The sequence below is a fragment of the Schistosoma mansoni genome, chromosome W (genome assembly GCF_000237925.1).
Source record: "Schistosoma mansoni strain Puerto Rico chromosome W, complete genome".
Lineage (NCBI taxonomy): Eukaryota > Metazoa > Platyhelminthes > Trematoda > Strigeidida > Schistosomatidae > Schistosoma > Schistosoma mansoni.
Genome location: NC_031502.1, coordinates 15,449,213 through 15,477,201, shown reverse-complemented (window position 1 = coordinate 15,477,201; position 27,989 = coordinate 15,449,213). Strand labels below are relative to the sequence as shown.

Here is a 27,989-nt window from a genome sequence, read left to right as displayed (position 1 = left end):
TTATCGTCTTTTATTCAGTAACTTTTCCATTCTTCCTTTCCTATCTGTTATTTGCTCCCGCTCTTCTACTGGCGAAGGTGAATCGAAGGGATTCATTGAGATCGACACAGGCTGCTTCAATTTTTGATGTTGATTATTTGGGGAGTTCGGTGTAGCTACAAAAGAACTCGTAAAAGCAGTGGTGGTCATGGTAACTGTCGTTATCCCGGTCAAAGCTACGTTACTGGTCGCAGTAGTAACAATAGTGCTAGTAGTGATAGCAGTATCAGCAACAGAATAAAATGAAGTTACTTCAGGTGTTTTCTCTTTCATCGCTGACTTAAATTCATTTCTACTACGAAATATTTCCAAAATCAACTGTTGTTCACTGGATTTCACACCCTAAAAGAAAAAAAACTCAAAAGTATTAATTAATTAATTTGCTAATAAAATGAAAGATTTTAACTGGGAAGTTCGTGATGACACTTGTTTCAGAGAATACAACAGTAAAGAAGTGGATTATATAGATGCACGTCGAAGGTGCAAAGCACATACCATACCTACGGACACTAATTGCCAACTGGTTAGGTGAGAATTGCATGGCTTGGATATCATCGCACAGTAAGACAATATCATCCTCATATACCAGGTTGAGAAGTCTTTCTCCAGGCAACAGATCTACACCACCATTGCCTACATTCATTAGATCTGTTTCCAGAACGTTATCGATAGCAAAGTTGAAGATGAATGGTGATATCGGGCAGCCATGCCTCAACACATTGCTTGGATGAAACATTGAAGAGAGGTAGTTGTGTGCCCTCACTCTGATGTGTTAATATGCAGGGCATTGAAAATGTTGATGAACTCAGGCACACCCTTCAATAAACAGTCCTGTCCAACGAATCGAAGGCGGAACTAATATCAAAAAACCCTACTATTGTTGGTTTGCAATAAGTATGGTAGTTTTCTAACATTTGGTGAGGTGTGAAGGCACGATCGATACATCCTCGATCAGGACGAAAACCATCCTGGTCCTCACAAGTCGATCTTTTACGGGATTTTAACCATATGATGACAGGAAGCAATCGAAAGTAGATTTATTCCCCGATAAGTGTGGCACAGACGAAGTAAACCCCCTTTAAGAATAGGGGTAACTTTCATCTCATTCCACGATGTTGGCACACCCTCTAGTTGCCAAACGTTTGCAAACAACTCAGTCAGTTCCATAAGCAGAAGGTCATTGTCATCTTTAAAAATGGGCCTATTGACTTGTGGTGCTCCAACAACTGGACTTCCTTACGGAGTTATGCCGCGTTCGGTAGACAAACAATCGATTGGTAAGATAGAAGAGGATATCTAAAACTGTCTATAATCACACTGTTGTTTTGAGTATGTATATTAGAATTAGAATTCGCTAAATATGCTGAATTAATCGGTACTTTTGTTTATTACAATTCCACACCAATATTTAAACGGTGACAAAGCTAGCAACAAATAAAATACAACAAAGACTGGTAACTGATCAACACTAATCTCAGGTGATTACAACGGAAAATGCTTACAAAACCATGTTACAAATCGTAACTCCGTGAACGTCAAAATAAGGAAACACTATTGGACTGAATGGACAAAAACCATGATCAAAACATGATTATGAATTCTAATCAATTCATATTATGATATATGAATGGTTGATTCTTTATTATTATTATTATTATTATTTAAACACATAAACATTAGTACAAGGAGGCACCAAACAGATATGCGCCACATAAATCATTCGATTTTTGTGAGGGCTAGGACACTGACCGGGTGTCTGCTTCGGTTTGTGCACTCCTGTTTCGGTTGATTCTTTAACTAATAGCAAAGTAGTGGTCGGTTCTGCTATTGTCTAACACTATGTCACGACCGGATTGGACCAGATTGCCAGGCGAAACGTTGGATTTACTATGTCACGATCGTTTTGAAAAATGTCACCAGAGAAGAGAACCTAACAGCAGTAATGCTTACGGACAAGTATCTATTTTGCCATACCAGTTTAATGTCCGCTCGATAGTATTTATTTTCAGTATTTACTGAATATCGGTTTTGAGAAAGGGTCTAAGTCAAGTTTCTTCGCCAATGGAGCGCATAATATGACTAGTTTAAGGAATTACAGTGAACTATTAAATTCAGTGGTATTTCTGTAAATATCACTTGAAAATAGTAAATGATTGAGGAATATAATCATTTATTTAGTATTTTCAGAAAACGATAAGCTGTCGATTATATTGCTTACTTTCATATCTAAAACATTTTGTAGATCGGTTTGAGTTAGATCAGGTAATAATTGTTCGTAACTAGCTAAAAATACATTAGCTGCATTTGTATCGACTGGACCCATTACAAATCCATTTGGAGGAGTTGTCGACTCTTGTTTTCCTGGTGTAACGACACCGACTGGTAACATAACGGCTTTGATTATACGTTCCGCCTTCCCCATACCTTCATGAACTAGATTTGTAAAGCTTCGTGGAGGTGTCTGAGTAAACTATAAATAGTGTAAATTGAAAGCTTTTAGACTAATTTTTAAATACAAATATCTCAATATTGAATAGTAAGGAGATTTAAACAAAATGTAGGACATTTAAAATTGATTTTCCACACAACACTGAGGGAAAAGATTGTGTAGATATATTTATCACAATAAACAAATCCATGAATTAGTTAGACAAGAAACCCGTAATTTCGGCAAATTTCTGCTCAACGCCTTTTCCAGCTTCTGAAAACTTGTTTGAAAGTGCAGTGTCTAGTACGTAAAAGTGTGTATCGCTTACCCAATTCATTACATGTCTTTAGCCTATTTTTGTCTAGACATAAATATTGAGTCACGCTTCATCAAATTGAGTTGGCACACTTGCCTTCTCTACTTCGTTTTGCCTTCCCGTTATTTATCCTCAATGTCTATCTGAACAAACAAGTCTCTGAAATTAATTAACCCTGTTTAACCCGTATTTAGCTTTTTATTACCGCCGTCGGACAAACGGGGTTAGTTTAGGTGTAATATACCGAGTTAAATGGAAGATTTATATGCATGGTATATACATACGTCCATCCAAATCAGAGTCAGATCCACTGGCCACTAAAAAGGAGAGTAATAATAAAATGTTCTTACACTTTGAGAAGTCACCGAATGGGATATCTATACGTTGGGCGTTAGCATTCGGAAATGAACGGAATTATAAGAAAATCACGAGGTGGTGTTTTATAGTTTGTCTTCTGTTAATTGCAAAACATAAAACGATTAGAAAGTAGACTAATGGTTAGTTCAGAAAGTCAGTTAGCTACAACGTGGGACCAGGCGCATATATGCATAGGTCCAAGTTGCTACACCTCATTAGCACAACAAGATGAACACCAAACATATAGAAGTAGTTACTTCAATGGTATTAATATACAAAAAAAGATTGTGCATAAGGATATAACACAGGAAGGAAGAATTATTTCGTAGAAAGAAAGGTATAAAGCAATCTTAATCTCACCGTTTAAGGGGAGACAAAGAGTGTATACACCTACGCCATTGTGATCGATTATGAGCCATATCACACACGGTCTCCAATAATTGGTTACGATAGTCGTGTGGACCCCAACCAAGTAGTCTGCATTTACCAACATGACTCAGACCAGACTTTAGTGACTACAAGGGTTTGCTGCTTTTAGTCTTACCGCTCTTCAACCGATCTGTCTGGCATGGTAGGACCTTGAGGAACGATTGTTCCAGCCAGTATAGCGCGATTGGTTCATTAAGATTAGCAAGCCCGACTACCACATCAAGGTAGCAGGAATGGTCGGGTGAGTCCGTCATAACTAGTTAGTTAATAGTACATGGGAGAAAACACAGCAAATCATTCATGCCATTGGCATAAGACAATAGAATGTTGGTATGGTACCGTAGTCCATAATTATATATATAATCAAAACAACATAGAATATTAGCTTACCTTAGCTCCAAGAAGAGGCATTTGAAGAAGAGAAGCCTTTAACGACTGGGTATCCAATAAAAGCTGTTCAGCTCCAAAAGTATTGACCGGTTTGCAACGATATAAGGCATTAACGAATCGCGCAATCAATGCATCAGCAAATTTTATACATATTTGAGTAAAAGCTGGCCTAATAATGCATAAAAAAGATATCATAAGACGATTGTATGTGACAAAGACGTTATTAACACATATAGAAAATAGAAAAATTACCTGACGGTGTACAATGTTTCTCGTATCAGCGGAACTTGAGTGCGAAGATGATTTACAATGGCTGTAACATAGGCGCTTTGGTCTCCAACTTGTACAAGATTATTCCAAGGTAAACGTGCCATAGCGACTAGCTGAGGTTCAACACCAGCTTCCAAGTCTGCGACCAGGCGGTGGACACAAACAGATCTACAAGTTGCTAAGCCATCAAGTTCAGAAGCAAATGATATTTTTGAACCCCAGCTAGGTGGTCTGATCTAATATAATAATCAGTAAACAAATGATTTTCATATGACAAATAGAACGTCACAATTGATAAACACGACTATTACTCATATGAAATCGAAATAGGACAAATAATCGCCTAGTAAATAAATTACAAACAACTGTTTACCACCTATTTTTATAATTAGAAATCTAACAGCGTATAAAGTACATTCAATGAACTATGAAAAGCCCCAGGATGTAAAAATCAAGTGTAAAACAGAAAACTTCATAAACTACTTCAAACGAAAGAATCCGAACGCTAAGTCAGCTCATCTGAGAAAATCTTTAATTAAGGTCAGTAGAACTACACGTAGAACTACAAGTTTTTACTGCAATAATAGGGTGGGATCGACAAACGAATATTCTACCTTCAATGAATAGCTGAAATGATCCCACCGATTTTACGTTGTCTAAAAATGCAATTAAAGAAAACTGAAGATTACTCATTAGTGTATTATCCTAAGGTCTTCAATTTCGTCTATATTTTCAACCGACAGTTCTAATCATTAAGCAAGAAACCATTAACCACAATGATATAACTGAAAACCTAGCTAGCTGAGGGTTGCTTATGCATTAAGCGTAAACTTACACTAATAGATTCATATACCTTGAGTTAAAGCTTATCTGTTACTCAATCGGTTTTCTTTAGGTGACCAAATAAAAGTGGGTGGGATGAAACATACGGGATACCATTTATGATCTTAAAGTCTGGAGAGATTTATGACCACATATTTCATGAGAATTGAAAATTCATTTAAAATGGCAGTACTTTTTAGCACGTCACATTAACAAAAGTCTAGTTTTATCTATATAAACCACAAAGATAATGATATTTGTGGTATGGTTTCTAAAAATTGGCAGACAGAATGATATAAACAAGGCTTCTTTATTGAAAAAGAAAAAAACTGATCATAGCTTACTTCATGTTTTAGACGCTTCTCCAAATCCTCAACAGTCTTCAGACAAAATGCCGCTGTAACGAGTATGACACACACCTTGTAGACATCATCCTTACTCAGTCGAACTCCCTGATGAATAAAAATATTGAGTGCGTATTATTATTAGGAGTAATATGATCTTGCTCGTAAATTATCTGGGAGGATTTATAGTGCAATTGAAATTAAAACGACGTACGAACTTACAGAGTATACAAATATTTTTTAAAAGACTAATATATGAACGAAGAATATTCTCTTTGATAAATTATTTTCAGGATCTACAATTATATATCCAAATTAATAATCCGAAAAGTGGTCAGGTTTATGGCAAAGTGCATCATTTAAGGTTATAGCATGTGGATTTAGGATTGTTAAATAAAATAAAATTGTTAATGCTGATATGACTCATATAGAATATTAACTTGAATCAGCTTATATGTTAAGTGAAAATTTAAGATCCCTGATCAGAATAAATATGGGTCAGATAGGGCGAGAGAAATAATAGTGCAATTACAAATTTAATCAAATGTTTAATGGAAGACTATAATGTGTAGAAAAAATTAGTAAGACATAAAGTGGGATGAATGCGAAATAAATCATGTTTTCGGGAGATTAATAATAATAATAATAATGATAATAATAATAATAGTAATAGTGATACAAAAATATGTGAATAAAGATAACCGAGACAATTATATTTTTATGATCAGAATGGGGGTTACTGTGGAGATTGTAGTGCGCACTACTAAGGAATCCCATACTTGGACGAAACGGTCGTTCAGTGCCTCCAGGTTTTCAATGGTGGTATACTTTACATTGACTCATGATTCAACTATTACAATTATATTAGACTAAGAAAGGTTGTAAGTACAGTAGTCAAATTAGGTCATTCAATAGCTAAGGTTACTATTGATTAATTGGCCTTGGGGTTGGACAAGGGAGGAGAAGCGGTTGAACATATTTCTTTTGCACTAGTAAAACAGTGTTAAGGATGTATTCCAATTTGTTGATAAGATCGCAAATGTAAATACTATGGAACAAAAGATGACGTCTTTGGATTACTTACTTACTTACGCCTGTTACCTCTCGTCGAGGAGCATAGGCCGCTCACCAGCATTCTCCATCCAACTCTGTCCTGAGCCTTCCTTTCCAGTTCTTTCCAGTTTCTATTCATCCTTTTCATATCTGCTTCTATTTCCCGGCGTAATGTGTTCTTTGGCCTTCCTCTTTCTCGCTTCCCTTCCGGATTCCAAGTTAGGGATTGCTTTGTAATGCACATTGGTGATTTCCTTAATGTATGTCCTATCCACTTCCAACGTCTTTTCCTAATTTCCTCTTCAGCTGGAAGCTGGTTTACCCTCTCCCATAAAACGCTGTTGCTGATAGTATCCGGCCAATGGATGTTGAGCATTTTGCGTAGACAACTGTTTATAAATACTTGTACCTTCCTGATGATGGTCGTAGTAGTTCTCCACGTTTCAGCTCCATACAGTAGGACTGTCTTGACGTTCGTATTAAAGATTCTGACCTTGAAATTAGTTGAGAGTTGTTTTGAGTTCCATATGTTCTTCAACTGTAGAAATGCTGCCCTTGCTTTGCCAATCCTCGCATTTACATCTGCATCCGATCCTCCTTGTTTATCAATGATGCTTCCCAGGTACGTGAATGTTTCCACCTCTTCCAGAGTTTCGCCATCAAGTGTGATTGGGTTGGTGTTCTCCGTGTTGCATTTGAGAATCTTGCTTTTTCCTTTGTGAATATGGAGGCCTATCGATGCAGAGGCTGCTGCTACATTTGCTGTCTTCAACGTCTTTGGATACAACATTATTATTCGCAAATGTTTCACTCATGGAGACTGTAGAATATATATATGAACAAGCTAGAGAAAATGAAATCGAAACTACACTTCTATTCAATGTCGTAAAAGAGTTATTACTGAAACGCACCATGAATGTGAGTTTCTAGTTCAACAGAGATGGATGGAGTTGCAATGGGTTCTATACTACCTGAAATTTTTTTAGACAAACTAGAAAATGGTCCACTCAAAAAGATCATTCAGAAATTCGCATTTTACTATCGATATATGGATGGCACGTTCATCCTTCAAGAGGTTCTTGGGTAATGTAATGTAGTATATCCAGTCATTAAGTTTACGTCTGAAGAAGAGAAAGAAGGTAAATTAGCCTCTCTGGACGTTCTCTTAACCAAGGGAGCTAACGGATCAATAAGAGGGAATTTAAGCATAAAAAATCCTGGATAGGGCAGTAGATACCTTTCCTTAGCTTTGTACCTCTACAGTACAAAGGAAACCTGATCAAAACTCTTACTTACTGAATACACACTATATATTCTACGGATATAGTTGAAGAAGAGCTAAACGTTTTGAGCAATACTCTTAAGGAAGACGGATACTCTGGAAATTTTATAAACAAATATATGATCGCGAAGGTAAGAATAGGCGACATTCAAACGGTAAATAAGAAATCCCTGTTCATGCGCCTACAATTCAGAAGGGACGATGCTAGCGAAATATTAATTTATTGATTAAGCAGAACAATCCAAAAATCATTCGACGCCGGAGAACTACGATTAATGTTTTCTACGTGCCCAGTGGTTATACCGAGGCTAAAAAATGAATTACCTAGAACCACCACCTCATTTTGTATTTACCAGTTTGACTGTCCTTGTAGAGAAAGTCATATTGGTCGAAATTCTAGGAATTTGCATTTTCGTGCTTGCGAACACCTCCAAGTGTGGCTAAACAAAGGTCGAGTGAAGAAAGTGAACAGCTCGATATTGGTCTATTTAATGCAAACTGGTCATAATGCCAGTGCAAACTAATGCTTTTCAATTATTTATCGGGTCAGTAATCTTTTTGCCAAAACCTGTCAGACTCAAAGTCCTTCAAATGGCTGAGGCAGTAGCCATTCGGATTAAGACACCGGAGATAAAACGATATTTTTAGGGAATTTAAAGTAACCAATAGACCAAAATCCCATTTGGAATGAACTCCATAGTAGCACCCTAATATTAAACATTTCAGGAATGCGGGTGTAAACATATATATATATATATATATATATATATATATATTCTGGGTACAAATGTACAGTGAAGGACAAATAATTAGTTTTTGGAAGATATCGTTTTCTTATGACTGTATAAGTGCTTTACACCTTATAGGACAGTAGTGAAAGAAACAAAACGTTAGCATAACATAATTGATTTCATAGTGGTAGTAGAATCAGGCAATTTGATTAAAAGTGGTTTGAGACTAATGAAGTCCAAATTAAGCAAAGTGGCTGGATTTACCTTATGGATACACAAATCGGATTCCCTAGGAGTGATCCTTATGGTTTTTATTATGCGTATTAGAAATACGAGTATATTCTTTATAAAATTATCAGAAATCTGATATAAAATGTCGTCTTATTCATCTCAGTAAGGTTGTTCATTAACATCCACGTGGAAAATATAATACAGTTAACATATTTAGTTACTTCACAGTCAAGTCGCCACTCGTGCAAGAACATGCAGAGATAAGGTGTTCTGAGCAAGGTTCATATAACCAGGCACACAGCAATTAAAATATAAATGCACCGCCTAACCCACTATCAATAACTTATCTTTTATTCGCATTGTCAAGGCTGATCCAGATTGACTGAATGGACCTTCATTTCAATTGGTATATTCGGTTAGTGTATTACGGCTCCGCTAGCTATGACGTCTTAAAAATTCGATCTTTAATAAAGGGTTTTGTTGCTTAAGGTGATTACTTCTATTTACTCTCAAAGTAGACATGTAATTCCTTCTGAAATTGCTGAGCCATTCACTTTGTTGTAGGGTTTTCTTCAGGTTCACTATTTCTATCACTCACTATTATTTTACTTATAAAATGTAATAAGGTAAGTGATTGATAATTTGGTATCTATTTAAGTTGAAATTCAATAAAAAGCTATATCTATTATCCATCACTTAGAGAGAGTACAAAAATATCCCTTGACATTTTTGTCAAAAAACCTTATCATCAAACAATTCTTTCAAGTATAAACATTAAGCATTCCTTATGGTGCACATGGGCTCCAGTATCCTGAGGGAACAAATGGCGTATGAATCAATTGTTGGTCACCGGCTACCATGGGACTGCATCTCCTCACGATGCTCCACTGCCTTGTAGACTAGACCTTCAGGTCAAAGGCTCCGGGTGTGGCCCCCTAAGAAACCCACCTGCTTCAGTCTGGGCACCTGAGCAGTATCACAGCCCTCACACAAATCAAATGAGATTTGTGCGGCGCATATTTATCTGGTGCTTCCTTGTACCAATATTTATGTGTTTAAATAAATAAATAAGCATTCCTTATAGTATAAACTATCAATTAGACAACGGGATAACTTAAAACATACATATACCACTACCATGATAAATAAGAGCTTACTTGTACATCATCACGAAGTAAATTGTTAATCACCTGGTTGTTTGATGAACTTATCAGATCAGATTGCGCAGAACTGGATTTTGTTTGTGTCTTAATATTTTCTAGAGCTGCACCGAGTCCCGTTTGACCACGACCAAGTCCTATGATTCGCAATTACGTAATAATATGAAGTACGACAAACTTACCAAGAGCTGAGAGACTGCTTAAACCGAATGCCGCCATTTTCGCTGCAACATCCGGCGCAGATAAACCAACGTTAGTTCCACTGCTACTCGTAATCGCTAAGCCTGGAATTTGAGCTAAAAGTACACGAACTGTGTATTCAGACAAATACTGCCTTAAAAGACGTACAAGTCCTAACAAACCATGACCCCGGTTTAACTGGAGAGTTTGTTTTAATATTTGTTTGTAGAACAGGAATAGGTCCGTAGCAGAATATAGAGTATTCTCGCCAGGATCATTGGGATTTGGTTTGCTTTGTACAGTGTCAAATGGATTGTCTGAAAGACAATCAATAGACAAAAAATAAGTTAAATTATGATACGAGATATTACGGCATAAATCTATATAAAGATTCTGAATATAGGTCTAGGAAACAGAAAACCTGTTTAATCTTAAGGAAGAAAAGGTAAGTTGCATACACAAATCCACAGATTAATTGAGCTATCAACCTTATAATAATCAGAATGGTAACAAACAAGGAGACTGAAACCTATCTTTAAAGACTGATTAGCACATACATCCCTTCTTATATCTTCAGCGAGATGTAATTTAATCAATAAGATGGTTTTATTTCAAAGGCCTAGAATGTACAGTGATAGTGATGAAACGACCTCACAGTTTAACTAGTTACAAGATAGTTGTTATATGAGCTTTAAAATATTGAACAGTGATTTTCAGAAACAGAAGAATAACAGTGTGAATTAAACTTCTATCATGCAAAATCAGTGGACTTCAGTGACATCTGTTGAACTGATACATGTTCAGAAACTCGTCCCATCATGCTCCGAACACGATTAGGGGCGAAGGTAACTTAGACGTAGATGAGTAAATTTTCGTCTAATGAGGATGGTTTTTGAACTTTTTTGGAGATATCATTACCAAGGTTTGACTTGATAATTTCAAATACATGGAGCATTGAGTAGATTGCTATAAATAAATAATATATTTGTAATATCCCAATGAGTAGAAAAATTAGATTTTTCGACATTTCATAACTCAGTGTAAGCTACTTGTACAGAGAATAAATATTCATTGCACCAGTCTTTTGTGTCCTTACTTCGCGTCATGGGAATTACAGGGCTTACCTTTGCCAAATATAAGCAGTAAAATCGAGGACACAACAAAGTCGAAGCAGACATAATATCCAGAATTCCCCCAGTTATCTAGTATTCCAAAATAATCAGAACTGGAGATTAAAACAAGTCCCCAGACTATTATTGAAGTTGAAAAAGCCACAGCTAATCTGAAGAGACGAACAGCACCGCAACCAGATAGACTAAGTCCGAAGATCATTAAGGATAATAATTAAGTTTTAGGAGTCAAATTGACTGAGGTCTTAGCTAGATTCTAGAAAATGGAATTAATGCCACATAACTGATCTCAGGCATTGATTGCTTCAGTTTAGAAGAAAGGATAGGAACCGTCTCGTGAGAACCATCGAGATATCAATTGGCCTAATGTGTATAGAAAGAAAAGTATGTCAAATGGTGTATGCGATGGTGTCTTTTACAGGATCTTGACGACTAATAGCTACATTTATGGCGATACATGGATGTACTGATATATTTGTTCCTGTCAACTGGATAAATTTACTGTTCCATAAGAGAGTTTCGACAGGTGTGTTCACTTTCTGAATAGTGTACTCTTCAAAACGTGAGCACAAACACCAAACTGAACTACATTAATTTGAAATAACTAGTAATTATGTTCAGTATGATGAATATGCGGGTACTTCTCTTTCCCTCTTAGTCAAGAGAAACAAAAATTGGATGTATGCGAACGTGGATACAAGTAATAAAAATACCAACGCTACAATAAGAATCAGATCATATTACTCTGACCAGTGATGTCAAATTTGGGAATTACAGTCGAATAACCGTTATGATTTAATCAAATGGATGTACACTTTCTCTTTCAAATCAATAGTGGGAAAAAAAGGCAGATAGACTGGCCGTTTTTTTACGTAAATATCACACTTCTAACAAATGAAATTATTGTCTATTGATAGTGTCAGATCCAGAAAACATGTTACTTAAATTACTGTGTAAACAAGTAGCTTAAGTTAATATTTGTTATATACCTTTGAATTAAACTATGTACCTTCTGTGTATATAAAGTACACAGATACGAGAAAATGCTCCATCTTCGATAAACATACCATGACCTACTTTTTGAAGTGAAAATTTCGAAATCATATCAAGTTGCAGAGAATATGCAAGCATTTCAAAAAAGCTAACAATACAACTTAATAATAAAATTGATAAATATGAGTAATATTTCACCAATTCGTAACATATTACCATCTCTGAATACATCTCCAAGATCTCTGTTCTCCAAACTTGATTTATTAACAGTGAAATCACCAATTAAACGGTTCGTCATCTGTTCTCTCAGACCTTTATCCAAATGAACCAAATATAGGTCAAAGAATTGGTCGAAACAGCTGGAAATAAACATGAACAATAATTCATACAGAACTGATACAAAATCTTCATATGATAATAACAATAATAACAATCTCATTGAAATCATGGGCCAATCGAAGTTAGACTACCATTGAAAACCTGGAAGCACTGGACGGTCGTCTCGTCTTAGCATGGGACTCTTCAGCAGTGAGCATTTACGACCCCGCACACGGGAATCGAACCCGGGACCTTCGATCTCACACACAAACCCTTCACATCTAACGTCCGTGCGCGAGACCGGATGTCCTGGGTTCGGTTTTCGCGTAGGGGGTTGTGGATGCTTACTGCTGAAGAGTCCCATGCTAGAACGAGGCGACCGTCGAGTACTTCCAGGTTTTTAATGGTGGTTTAACTTCTATCGGCCTGTGATTTCAATGAAATTCAACAATCTCCACAACTCCTTACTGACAATAATAATGGTGACAAAAAGAATGACGTAGAGAAGAAAGGATAACGAAAAAGAAGAAAGGGAAAGTAACAGGATAAGAAATGCATAAGGTGATTAGGCAAAGAAACATAATGTGACAATATTACCTATATTATGCAACCCTCAGGATTACAAGATATCATTGAGTGGAAACAAACTCAGGCACAATGACAATTACAACACCCAAGTGTTGTTTTCTGAATCTAAAGTGACTTGGTAATCCTCCAACAACACTAATAAACTATTAGAAGATAGGTAATGGTGTACAATATTATGGTTGATGTAATAACAAAGGAAAGAAATCAACCGGTGGTTTGAATTTACTAATTTCATCTTGCGTTTAAATGGGAGATGAAACAATGATTTATTAGTGGTGCCAAACTACTAAACGTTATAAGTTAAACTCATTCAATCAGGTATTTATAAAAAGATATCAATGTACTTTGAAGACAGTGTTCATTTTAAATAAACACTGGAAAAATAAAACAACCAAGCTTTTCTCATTATAGATATTATCAAATATTAAGTTACAAATATAACCCATAATGGATTTCGCCGATGATTCATTTTACATAATCATTTACAACATTATAGTACCAACTAGGCACTTGAATATCCATGTCGAATATCACAGTTTATGCGTTTTTTTCTCCATTAAAGTGGGGATTCATCTGTAGCGTTTTGAAAATGGCAGCAACTAGCTTCTAAATAGTCCTAAATCCTTTAACACCACAACATTTAAAGTGTTTATGTTGACACTTATATGAAAGCCAGTGAGTTATTTATAACGACTGTACCCATCAAAAATGAAATGAAACTAAATTCTTACCTAGCAATCACCTTTGTTGGAGAGACTCTTAACTTCGCTTACCATGGATATATTGAATGAATCACTTTATCAGTTCTGAAAACGTTGATCTTATAAACTAGGAATTTGAGCTTTTTCAACCTATAACTAGTGAAATGCCACTCATAAAGTAATGATATGGAAAATCCTACAAATATACATCACACCAACGCTGAAACGAAGTTAAAACAATACCGTATATTTACTTTACTCAAAGAATTAAAGTTAAATATTCGACAAGTCAATATTTTGAAGATTTCCCCAGTAACCTGAACAGTATTTAACTATACAAAATTATGGACTAATAAGATATATACTTACTTACCCAGATATAATTCCATCAAAAATCTGCTTTTTCCAATTGTGTTTAGAATCATTTGTTGATGATTCATCATTCTTAGCCTCTGCAGAATTTTTAGATTGTGAATCATCCAAACCATCTTCCTCCTCCTCATTATCATCAAATGGATTAGATGAACGCTCTATATTCTTACCGCTGACTATCACAGACTGTAATTCTTCTAGCGCTTCAGACGTATATGCTTTATTCACACTGGCCTCGAAGGATAAGGTGCGTTGCAATGCGAAAACAATTAGATTGTGGGTAAGTTCCGACTGACGTCGTTTCATAACAGTTTCTAAGCCACCACGTGTAATATGACAAAACTCCAAAACAAATCTAAATAGTTAACATAAATAATTATGAAAAGTTTTTGGGAATAGTTGAATGAGTATGGTATACATGGCGATAAACAAGTTTTCAAACTTAGGTATCAACCATAGTTAACACATAGAAATACAATTTGTGTAGACCATGTTAAGTACATCCTTACGTATACATGTTTTGTGAGAAAATGTATAAATATACGACGTTAAAGTGAAAATAGGTTAAAAACATATAGAAATGTACTTTAGGACAATAGTATGGTGACCTTGGGAGTATAATGATCTAGAGAAATGATACAGACTTAAATTTAAGAGAATATGAATTTCCTCGAGGCCCCAGATAGGCCTTTCTGATTAACACCGACAGGCTTGAAACCTAATTCTACAGCCGCTTGATGATACCCCCTGACCATTATCCCAAGACCGCATCACCGATCAGGACTATTTAGCGATATTTCTATTATTTACCTGTTCTTTCCAATTCCTCCGTCTGACATACCGAAACCCACAAATGATTGGTGTTTGACGAGAAACTACAAATAGGTTTATCCATGATTAGGTGTTTTAACCGATGAATCGATGAGACTTATTGCCTAGTTCAGATAAAATTCGAAGCTTGAGAACTCTAAATTAAGGTAAATAGCCGACTTCAAAAACCTATGAGGGACTGCCGTTCCAACTATGGGTGATGATCACGGTCATTGAGTTGTAAGTAAACAACGGTTTGATGAGTCAAATGGAAGAGAAAGGAAGAAAGAGCTTCAACGGGGTTGCAAAGAAGAGATAGGAAGATGACTGTGTTGCCCGCTATCCAAAAGTGGGATCGAATCCAAACAACAAAATGGGAAAATAAAAGGCGACTCTACAACCAGTTACAGGCACCTTTGTAGTTTGGAGATAGAGATACTATATGATTGTTCAAAATGAAGTACGTGTGACTATATATATATATATATATATATATATATATATATATATTTCTACACCTTAGAAAATGAATCCATTTCTTGGACAATAATATACAGTTATCCTTCAAGTCATTTGTGGTTGTCCTCAAGTGGCCCTCACATCTGGCTACTTCCAGCTGGTTCGCTATATCACTGTTTATTCACCTGCGAGCTGTTTTAGGTTAGAAATAATGATACTACCCGGCCATCCAGATCAAAAGTGAAGCACAGTTCGAACCAACGACGTAATGATCGAGAGCCAAGTGGTTCAACCACTAAGTCATCTCTAAGTACGAAAACAAACAGTAATGTTTTGATTATAGCACATATCACACGTGGGTCATCGCTACATATTTCCCTCTAGATATTTTAAATATGCTAATTCTCATTCATCATTAACACCAGTGGAATCCCACGAGTCACGCAGAGTCAAGAACAATACTTTCAAAAACTTTTGAACACAGTGAACATGCTTTAAATTTGTATAGCTAGCAATCCCGACCGCAGCTGCTACCTTGACGTGGTGGTCAGGCTTGTCTATCGTGATGACCCAACCGAGCTATATTGGCTGGAACATACGTTTCTGTAGGTCCTACCATGCTAGGCAAGTCGATTGGAGACTAATAGCAGCAAACCAAGGTCTGAGGGCGAAGTCGTACTGCTGACTGTAAAGGGTGTGACAACAGTAAGGTGTTTCCCTCGAACAACCAGCATCTGCAGCGATGCTGCCTTCTCACAAGACAGGAAGGGGTTAGAAAAGGTCGACCCCAAAAACGACATACCTCACCTTACCTCACGGATTTCCGTCTCCGGCGGTAAGGCCTTTTGAAGAACGGAGCTAACACGTAAAAAACTTCCCACAAAATGGTCGTGCGTGACCGGCCTCAAGCAGTTGCCCTTGGGCTCTGTAGTCACGCTTCCAGGTCGTTATGACTAACACTTATACAACTTCTTTTTCAAATTCCTCAAGAAATACCCTTTTCACGGTGTGGGCAGCCGGGAAGTGACATCAGCCCTCATACCCTGAACAGCACACGAGACAAAGTTGGTCACAATCAAATCCTTCCTACACCTCCTAATAACTCTCTCATCTCCACAACTAACCCTTCTCACGTCCATTTATCATCTCACGCAGCTAATGCAAACGATTCGAGTACACGGAACGTTATTCCTAGCCTTCTGAAACCACGCTCTAAACTGCATGTAGGAGCTTTCAACGTCCGAACATTGTGCCAAGTAGGACAACAGGCCTCCTTAGCTCGGACTATAGAATCTCGCACCATCGATGTGTGCTGCGTCTCCGAAACGCCCATACAAGATCCGAGTAGCGTCATTCATTTGATCTCACCATGTCAAAATAAAGAACCAACTCGATTCATACTTCGTGTATCTGGAAGCCCTGATGCTGCTTCCCGTGACCTCGCTGGCGTAAGTATAGCATTGAGTTCTAGGGCAGAACTAGCTCTTTTAGACTGGATCCCAGTAGACAGTCGTCTATCCGCTGTCCGACTAAAGGGATCAGTAAGAACTCGGAAAGATAAGGAAACTCGTCGTTGCCTCTTCGTCGTCTCTGCCTACTCTCCCACTGACTGCAGCTCAGATGAAGTAATAGATGAGTTTTACAGAAAGCTTTCCGACCTTCGCCGAAAAGCTAGGCGCTCTGATGTAGTAATAATGGCTGGTGACTTTAATGCTCAATTAGGTAAACTAAGCGAAAAAGAAAGACACATGTGTGGATCTTATAGTGTCGTGGCTTAAAGAACAGATTGGACGTAGGAAAGATGCTGCAAGGAAGCCTCTTAGGGTTCTACTTAACGACAGGCAAGCTAAGAATATATTTCAGGAGTAACTAGAAAAACAGTTAGGCAGCCATGTAAGTGATGCTCACCCCGAAGCAGACACATTTCGGCTTCCCACGATCTCCAGTCGTCCTGAATAGCAAGTTAATGTAAGTCCTTCAACTCTTTGAGAAGTTGCAAAAGCTATAAGAAATTTGAAGCGAGGGAGAGCAACAGGCCCTGACAGGTTTACCCCTGGGATTTTTAAGGATGGAGGTCCAGTACTAGCAGTGACATTGACTGAGGTCTTAGGTAGAATCTGGGAACTAGACGTAATTTCATTCGACTGGTTCCAATCACTGATTGTGCCAGTCTATAAAAAAGGACAAAAGTCCTCTTGTGACAATCACAGAGGAATCAGTTTGACTAATATAGTGTCTAAAATATTAGTTTCAATAATACTTCGACGCCTAACCAAAGCTCGTGAAGAGCAGACTACAGAAAACCAGGCTTGTTTTCGACCTGGACGTGGTTGTATAGACCAAATACTCACACTACGTCAGGTCTTAGACGCACATTCAGACGCCCCACAATAGTAGTATCACTCGACCTTAAGGCGGCATTTGACTCTGTTGATCTTGAGGTTCTATGGCAGTGTTTGTCACTGAAAGGAGTACCAAAGAAGTACATTAACCTGATAAAGGCTCTCTACTCAAACACAACTAGTCGATTGTGAGCTTATGACGAACTGTCATCAGAATTGATTACCTCAAGTGGTGTTCGTCAGGGCTGTCCACTCTCCCCATTCTTATTTAACTTCATCGTAGACGTGCTATTAGAAATAACACTTCCCTCATCCAAATTTAAAGGAGTTGAACTTCTACCACAAGACTCACTTGTTGATTTAGAATATGCCGATGATATAGTTCTATTTGGTGAAGACGCTGACAAAATGCAGAGTCTTCTGGCCACTATAAGCAACTATGCAGGCATGTTCAGGATGTGGTTCTCCCCCTCGAAATGCAAAATGTTACTTCAGGATTGGGTTGCATCGACACCCGAACTAATGATAGGGAGTGAAGCAGTTGAGTGTGTCGACCGCTTCACTTATATTGGGAGTCCCATCAGCCCTTGTGGTCGGGTGTGTGACAAAATCTCATCACGCATACAGAAGGCTCGACTATCTTTTGCCAACTTACGTCATTTATTGAGTAGGCGAGATAGCCGTCTAACAACCATAGGATAGGTTTACTGCGTAGCAGTTTGTCCCGCCCTACATTATGGCAGTGAAACATGGCCGATAAGAGTAGAGGATATTCGTAGGCTACTAGTATTCGATCATAGGTGTCTTCGAAGTATTGCTCGTATATCCTGGGACCACTGAGTAAGTAATGAAGTTGTTAAGAAACGAGTACCAGGTAAGGATGGCGAATCGATTGATGAAGTAGTGAAACTTCATCAGTTGAGATGGCTGGGACACGTGTTACGTATGCCCAACCACCGACTGCCCCGACGTGCAATGCTTTATGGTGTAGGAGTAGGTTGGAAGAAAGCTAGGGGCGGCCAGACCAAAACGTGGCACAAATACATGAAGTCACTGACAAGTAGACTGAGCCATGTTGGTAGGTGTAGACTACCTGGTTGGGATTAGCGAGATGATAGCAATTGATGGTTAGAGACCTTGAATGACATAGCTCAAAATCGTTTGCCATGGCGAAGGTGCATCCACTCTTTGTGTTCTGCCTAATTCTAATCTTCTGAATTCTTCATGTTCCTATCTTTTTTCTCTTTCCAAATTTATTTCACTGTATTATAATCCTTGAATAACATCTTCAAACCCTAATCTCTTGGATTACTGCTTATACTCTTACTACCTCTACCACTATGGGACTTGAATCGACCTTTTTGTGGGTAGTTTTTGTGTTAGCTCCGTTCTTCAAAGGACCTTACCGCCGGAGACGGATATCCGTGGGATAAGGCGAGGTGTGCATTTTTAGTGTCGAGTTTTTCTAACCCCACCCCTCCTTGTGGGAAGGCAGCATCGCTGTTATGCTGGTTGTCTGAAGGAAACACCTTACTTCTGTCACACCTCTGTACAGTCAGCAGTATGACTTCGCCTTCGGACCTTGGGTTTGCTGCTTTTCGTCTTACCGCTCTTCAACCGACCTGCCTGGCATGGTAGGACCTTGAGGAACGATTGTTCCAGCCAGTATAGCTCGATTGGTTCATCACGATAGGCAAGCCCGACCACCACGTCAAGGTAGCAGCAATGGTCGGGAATAGGAACAATAACGGGGCGGACTTGCATGCATATAGCAAACAATTCTCTTTGAACCTAGCGTAGGTGTATACATTCTTTATCTTCCCTTAAACCTTGAGATTAAAATTGCTTCATATCTGTCTTCCGTCCCATACTATATCCTTATATACAACCTTTCTTTTATATACTACCACCACTAAATTAATTCTATGAATCCGGTGTTCATCTTGTTGTGCTAACGAGGTATGGCAACTTGAACCGATGCATAAATGTGCCTGGTCCTACGTTGTAGCTGACTGACTGACTGACTGGCAACTAACAATATGGCGCTTACCCCATCCAGTTTTATGATAATTAAAATTTTAATAAAAATACCAAAGGTACTTTTCAACCTTCCAAATGGCAAAGTTGGGGAAGTTATCTGGTGTAGCGGTCATGAAAAAGAACAGAAGTGATTTTTAACCCTACCAAAAAGCAACTGCAAAATAAATCCTGAATTGGTGGTAAATTAAGTTTAAATAAAGGGGTTAACATATGTAGTCAATATCTAATGCTATGAACTTTGTTTTCAGAACCTTGTTTCCCTAATTAAAATTAGTTGTTTACCAAAATTTCAGTGAAAGTTTTCTAATGGTAGAGCACAAATCGTTATAACATATTAAATAATCCACTTGGCCTAACTTTCCCTCCACCATTGTCTTTCAACTGATTCTAGTATGACCATAAAAAAAATTGGATTTCAGTGATGGTTTTACAAGTGACCTATTGCTCAGAACTCATAATACTGAAGTCTCACTTTGATTCTGTTTCAAACCTCGATAATTATTCTGAGGAATTACATACATATATTGTAAAAATGGTAATATATTCGTAATAACCCAATGAGTAGAAAATTAAATTTCTGACTTTTTTGATCGCACGAAACATTTTCGTTGTTTCTTTATACTGTTTAAACTTGCGTAAATTTATTCTCTGAAGAAGCAACTTCACCTTGGTCACAGAACGTCGGACATTTAATTTTCTACCTATTGATTTATTGCAAATCTATCATTAATCTTATTACTGACAAACCTACCTAATACGCAGTTCATTCAAAATCATCAAGTCAAACCTGGGTAATGATACCTACATATACCTATGCTACTAAACTTAATGAAATAAATTTGGATAACCATTGATAAAATACCACATTAATCCTAAGGTGACTATTTCTCTAAACTTACCTTTCAGTCACCAACCAAGAGGGAGGAAACACTGAAATAAATAAACGTTCTAAGGGAACCAAATTAGTTCTTAACCAGTTGTATCGCTGATCAATTTTATCCAACCAAGCAGTAGTTTGTGTTGGGTCGAATAGCTCCTTATACTCAGTTAGATGATGAGAGATAAACCAATTTACAATATCCGAATCGAGATGAAAACTCTTAGGGAGCAAGTCAACTAGTTCGCAGGCTGATAAAATCAGTTCCTTGTTATCTGTAACTGTTCGAGTAGCCTAGTATTTGGAAAACAAAGGGAAACGAGTTAGTAAACTGGTTACCAATACAGAAGATTACATATATAAAAAGATGTAAGTCGATAAAAAGATAAATTTATGTTAACCGATATAAGAGCAGGATGATAAGTGCATTTGCTATAAGAAATCATGACTTTAGCTGCATCAAGTTATTTGATAAAAACACATAAATAAAGAGGTAATTTCAGAGAATCAACATCTAAAGTTCCATGAATTCCATCGACTCTGATAGGTATATTTAACGTGAAATATATTAGCGACTTTCACAGAACTATTTGTCAAACTCATGAGAAACGTAGACCAGACTGAAAATGCTAACTTTAAGAAACGTATGACTGTTTCAAAATTAATACTGATTTGTAAACCCCTTTCTAAATTATCGCAACGATATATAAGTATAATTCGCAGAAAATCTTATTCTACCGGTTTTGGTATAAAAAGAAGAGTGACAAATAAAAGTACCGATAACCAGCCTGAAGTGAGGAATTCGTTACAAGAGTTCGGATATTCGGTAAAAAATCTGATCTTTCCAAGAGGACAATAATGTGACCAATTACAAAAAAATAGTATCTAATGAGGTCGTAGAATTATCAGAAAAACACAGCTCACTAGTCAACCTGTACAGCACAAAATGAACTAATTTCAGTTGTTTAGGTATACAGTAGTTATTGAGTGGAAGTATGAATTCTGTATTTTTATTTAAAACAAATCAACCTTCACTGAGCATTGTTAGAGGAACTAAGAATTTGAGATTAATAGCACTATTTAAACGAATATCTTTGAGTTAGTTAAAAAAAAGAGAAAAAAAAAGCGTTTCCATAAGTTGTTTCAGCTTAGATATTGATTGTTTTAATTGAGTAATGTTTGATAGATGATTTAAACCCGATAAATCTACAGTGTACACGATTAAAAAAATGAGCCTTTCGACAAGTTTCGACAATAGAAAGCTCATGAGGAGTATAAGAATGAGGATAGGGCAATGGCACGGTAGTTAAAGCACGGCTTGAATATTCTAACCACGCAACACTACTATTTTGGTACTAATGTAGTATCGCCAGCCCTCATAAAAACAATGTGAATCAAAACTGAGTACATAAAACTTGAACTCCGTAAATGTGTTACATTATTACAAGAATATTGACTGAACAATATAATTCCATAAAAACGATCAGTACATAATGACTATCAAAAAGTTTCAGTATGCAAAGATGTATTTTGCTATATAGCATTTTATTAAAAAAATATATGGATTCTAACATAAACTGGTTTAGCTGGGAACATCTATATTATTCTTACAACACTTTTTCACTAAAAAATAACAAAAAATAACAATTTGGAAATACATCTACATACTGCTAGTAACAGTTTCAATTCCTTAGTCAAACGATCTGCAAGGACCGAATGAATGGAATCCAGTTCTCGAGATAATCCGGCCACAGATGATACTGAACCATAGGCTAACAGCATAGGTTGTAATAAGCGTTGAACTTGAGCTAATAAATTTGATATTTCTGCCAAAAAGGATGGTACAAATCTTTGGAACTTTGTTTTTTCAGGTGGATGGTTTTCATTCATCCAGGATTCTTATTTAAAATTCAAAAAATCATTTTAATGAGAATATGTGGTTGGACTATAGTTACATCGTAAAAATATTGGAGATCAGAAACCACATAAATAAATTCGTCACAAATATGACTACTTTCAAGATAACAGCTAAAGCTACTAACAAACAAATGGTTGAAGTGAAAGCGAACCTGATAACTGAACATCAGGTTTGACATCTTTAAGTAACGTTATACAAAGAATGGGTACATACTCTATGTCCTTAGTTCCAGGTTCATTCCAGTAAATGAACCAGTTAGCATTCTATATAGAAGGAAGGTATTCACAATTAAAAAAGATTATCAATCCATAATAAACCCACTCTTCTTTCACGGAAGCGAACCTAAATACTATCTATCTAAATTACGTTACGGTCATTTCTATAAATATGTTAACAATGATATTGGTGGACTTGAAACAGTTTATAATACCACCTAAGCTTTGGAGGAAATGATCCATTCATGAAATACAGACATAGTTTACTAATTAGACATAAAACACCTATGAGTTTATATGAAGGATCTCGTATAAAGAATTTTCTTGTAGCATGAATATATATATATATATATATATATACAAATATCCCGACCGCAGCTGGTACCTTGATTTGATGGTCAGGCTTGCCCATAATGATGAATCAACTAAGATGTATTGACTGGAACACATGTTCCTTCAGGTTCTACCATACCATGCAGGTCGGCTGGAGAACGATGAGACTAAAAGCAGCAACTTAAGGTCCGAGGGCGAAGTCCTATTGATGACTGTAGCGGGTGTGACAGCAGTAAGGGATTTCCCTCAAATAACCAGTATCTGTAGCGATGTCATCTCGCCACGGATTTTCATCTCCGGTAGTAAGGCCTTTTAAATTGCGGAGCTAAGATATCAAAAACTACCCACAAAAAAGCAGAGCACGACCGACCTCAGGCAGTTGTCCCTTTATGTCTGCGGTCACTCTTTGAGGTCACTAAGACCACCACTAACTCAGCTTTCTCTTCACGTCCCACATGAAGAAATATCCTTCGACGGTAGGAGAAACCATTGATCGATTCAGGATTTCAATCAAAAAATTTTCCATATTTATTTGACTTTGACATAGATATTCGTTAAGAGATAACGCTCTCATTGTCTGACTTTTCAAGGGTTGATATTCTATTGAGAGATTCACCTGTTGACTTTGAATATGCAGACAATGTAGCTCTGTTCGCTTAAGACTTTGGCAAGATTCAGAGTCTTGTGAACACTTTAAGCAACAATGCAAAGATGCTTGGGGTGTGACTCCTTCCCTCCAAATGTAAAATGCTGCTTTAGGATCGGTCCGCGTCAGCACCTGAATCAATGATGGGGAGCGCAGTAGTCGAGTGTATCGACTAATTCACTTGACTTCGGTGTTTCATAAGTCTTGATCGGCTGGTGTCTGACGAAGTCTCAGTACAAATTAAGGAAGCCCGATTGGATTTTGTCAACTCCTGTCACTTGTGGCGTAGGGGAGATATCTTCCTGGCAACTAAACGACGAGCTTACTGTGCAGCAGTTCGCTGCGTTCTACATCAAGGGTGTGAAACATAGCCATTGAGAATAAAGGATATTCGTAGGTTACTAGTATTCGATCATAGGTGTCTTCCAAGCATTGCTCGTGCAACTTGGGATTACCAAGTAAGCAATGTCTGGGGTTAGGAATAAAGTATCAGGTAAGGATGGCGAATCAACTGACAAGGTAGCAAATCTTCATCAATTGAAGTGGTCGGGACATATGTTACGCATGCGCAACCATCCATTAAGTTGATGAGCGATATTGTCTGGTGTAAGAGTTTGCTGGAAAAGAACTAACGACGGCCAAACTAAAACACGGAGCCAGTCCATGAAGCCATCGAAGCTTTGACTGAGCCATGATAACAGGTATAAACTATCTGACTGGGCTCCGCGTGATTATTACAACCAGTGATTAGAGACTTCGAACGACATGTCTCAAAATCGTTTGCAATACCGCAGGTTCATCCACTCTTCGTCTTATCACAACTTGTAAGCTGATGAATTCCCCATAATTTTCGTATTTCACTAATTTAAATTTTCTTGGACTGTATCTTCGGTGCTTAATCTTTTCTATTACCACTAATACTGGTACGGTGCTAATGGGGTATGGCAACTAGAACCGATATATATATATATATATATATATATATATATATATATATATATATAACGAGAAAACGATATTCCTGTCAGAATAATTAGTAAAATTGAAGTGTAACAAAATTACCAGAGTCGGCTTCTAAAAATGGATTCTGTGCACTGACATTTGTGTCGTTGCCCCTTGCAAAAGACATTGGATCATTCACTGAACTTTGTATTCCAAGCAATTCATTCAAACGATCAATGGCGTTCACGATAAGAATTAAATTGTTGAGGGCAGTTATGGAAACAGTTAGGTTACGCTTAGCTTGATCAAGTTGCTGTATATCACGAGTGATGTCTTGTACCATTTCTTCTGATCTAGTAGCTCGATCTTGAACATCCTGTATTCTATAAGATGAAGTGCACAATGACTTTACTGAAAATTCTGCTTAAAGACAAATAGAGTAGAACAATAAAAAGTGGCAGTAATATTAGCGATAACATTATTATTCTGTCCTTTTTTCTATTAAGTTATCAAAATAAAGTAACAATGAATGAAACCACATTTTGATTAGTTTCAAGACAGATTTTTCAAATAGTAATAACTAAGAAACGAAGGATAAAATTACGCAAGAGAATGATATATATATATACATATATTTCAAAACATTTCAGAGTAACAACATACCAGAACATAAAAGACTTTATGATTTGTGGCTTCAATGATTAAACGCAGAACGTTAGGTCATTCAATCACAACAACCCCAATAAAAACTTGACAATGAGTTATAAAAAGCTGATAATTAGAATTGTCATGATACATCGTCAGCATATTGGTAAACATATTAGCAAAAATAATGATGCTGAAAATGTGTCTGACACTCGGTAAATATAAAGTTATTGGCGTTCGGTTTAAAACCAAAAGAACCCATTTTACCACATAGAGTAAATTCATATAGTACCATATGGCGGATAACCACTAGAGTTAACGGCTGGGATACTCACTGTACTATACAAGATTACGTTAGTTTAGTACCTTGTTTAAAACAACCTTAACATTTAGAGATGAATCACATAACTCATGAAAACTTCGCAAAGATGTGAAGACAAAGACTACAACTGAAGTGGTGAAATGATTATTGTTTATTCCACGCTATGATACTATTAGACAATCTATTTTCTGCTTGTTTGAAACATTCATTTTGCCAACTAATAGTGTTCAATATGGAAAAATATACGAACCAACCAAACTAGTTTTGTAAACTGACTAAATTTACTCCACCATTACTATGACCAATAAAATACATCGGACTTTGAGAGCAATCACGTAGAACTCCTGGTGAATATATGCAAAATACTTAGATACGAAATTAGTCTATAATAAACATAATTAATAAGAGATCACACACCATACCTACGCAAATCGATGATTACATGAGTAGAAGGGAATTATATATCTATTTTATCACCGCGCAACTGGAAAGCTTGCTATGGAGTTCCCTCAAACCTGAAGTGTTGCAAGTAAACAGATAAAACTATGGTAAATTCAGGTCTAGCGTAACCCCTAGATAGTTGTGTCCCGAAAGTAACCAGCTTATGCCAGCTTTCGACGAAAATCGCTGTTTGACAAACACTGGCTGAGTATATTACGACTCAAGGAATCTAAACTAGTTTTGATAAGAAGTATAATATGATTTCAGTCAGTCAGTCAGCTACAACGTAGGACCAGGCACATTCATGAATCGGTTCAAGTTGCCATACCTCGTTAGCACAACAAGATGAACACCGGATTCATAGAATTAATTTAGTGGTGGTAGTATATAAAAGAAAGGTTGTATATAAGGATATAGTATGGGACGGAAGACAGATATGAAGCAATTTTAATCTCAAGGTTTAAGGGAAGATAAAGAGTGTATACACCTACGCCATTGTGATCGATTCTGAGCCATGTCACCCAGAGTCTCCAACCATTGGTTACGATAGTCACGCGGACCCCAACCAAGTAGTCTGCATCTACCAACATGGTTCAGACGAGAAGTTAGTGACTTTAAGCACTGATGCCGCGTTTTGGTTTGGCCGCCCCTAACTCTCTTCCAACCATCTCCTACACTAGTCAGCATAGCGCATCGTGGTAATCGGTGTTCAGGCATACGTAACACGTGGCACAACCATCTCAGTCGATGAAGATTCAAAACCTCATCAACTGATTTACCATCATTCCCTAATATCCCGTGTCTATATATATATATATATATATATATTACTTAGGGTCTGTTCGATGATATGTACAATCATAGATGCATTTCATATGAAATGTAGATGGAACCGGGAGCTTATTAAGAAGATGGAACAAACTTGCATGCAAAACGAGTCACCCAATGACAACGCTGCGGTATCAAGTTTTCGTCGTACCAATATTACCTGAAAACAAGTATTTTACTTAATTCAGGTAACTATGGCTTTAAATCATTCTTCTTCACGTATTCAGAACAGCTCAACATACCAAATAATTTATTTCATATACACAAACAACTACCTAATTCTGTGAATTTCTCGATAAAAAATCGAGTAATACTAGTTAGGAAAGTCATGACGAGGTAAATGGATGGTATAATATTCATAAAAGCCCCTTATATAAATATAAGTGAAAGAACGATGAATTGACGTATAGAATATCGAGGGGGAAATTAAACGTTGAATATCATGACAGTGATGGATTAGTAGCCTTAACATTTAGCTTTGAGTCATTAGTTTGGATGCTTGAGGCGAGTAGTATCACTTGTATTCACACTACGTAGTCCAAAGTATGGTACGCAAACTACCACTTAGTAAATGAGTTAGTAATTATGAAAGCATTAACTTAAATGATGCATTTATCTGCAAGTGACACACCAACATAAATACAAACCGACCTAGAGAATAGTACTTTTATCATATCCTTTGCATCCTGAACAATCTCCTGTCCTTTATCCTCTGTTTGCCAGCGACCACGTAGTAGGTCTCTAGTTTCATCGTCTAGTTCGCGAATTTTTTCTTCTGCTTCAGCTATCAACTCATCTATATTTGCCAGTGACTGTTCGCTGGGAAATCTCTAAAAAATATGTTATAAGCACTTTGTAGTAAGTTAACCTCATTAATATAAGAAATAACATTAAAATCAGGATCGTCTAAACTGTCCGATTTTAAATTAAGCCGGGAAAGCGCTTCCTCAACTTCTTTAGAGTATGAATTCGGATAATTGGAATCGCCTTCTTGATTCATTTCACAATGAACATCCATCCTATTATGAAAACAACAA

The 27,989-nt window shown here is 37.0% G+C and overlaps 2 protein-coding genes across 2 annotated transcripts; both read right to left on the bottom strand.

Moving 5' to 3' along the window:
* Positions 1–27,971, bottom strand: Smp_168050 (long-chain-fatty-acid--CoA ligase; the record flags this gene model as incomplete). The annotated part of the gene is made up of 14 exons (XM_018788716.1): positions 27,821–27,971; positions 27,604–27,782; positions 24,837–25,099; positions 22,331–22,560; positions 20,685–20,956; positions 18,098–18,165; positions 12,372–12,560; positions 10,035–10,349; positions 9,850–9,989; positions 5,396–5,503; positions 4,212–4,465; positions 3,960–4,128; positions 2,258–2,509; positions 1–381 (listed from the first exon to the last, which is right to left on the bottom strand). The coding sequence occupies exons 1-14, from the start codon at positions 27,968–27,970 to the stop codon at positions 1–3; spliced, it is 2,970 nt and encodes a 989-aa protein (XP_018654231.1). The 5' UTR covers position 27,971.
* Smp_177730 (hypothetical protein) lies at positions 14,132–14,973 on the bottom strand (the record flags this gene model as incomplete). Its single annotated transcript, XM_018788717.1, has 2 exons — positions 14,132–14,489; positions 14,945–14,973. The coding sequence occupies 2 exons, from the start codon at positions 14,971–14,973 to the stop codon at positions 14,132–14,134; spliced, it is 387 nt and encodes a 128-aa protein (XP_018654232.1).
* Positions 27,972–27,989: the final 18 nt, after the last annotated feature.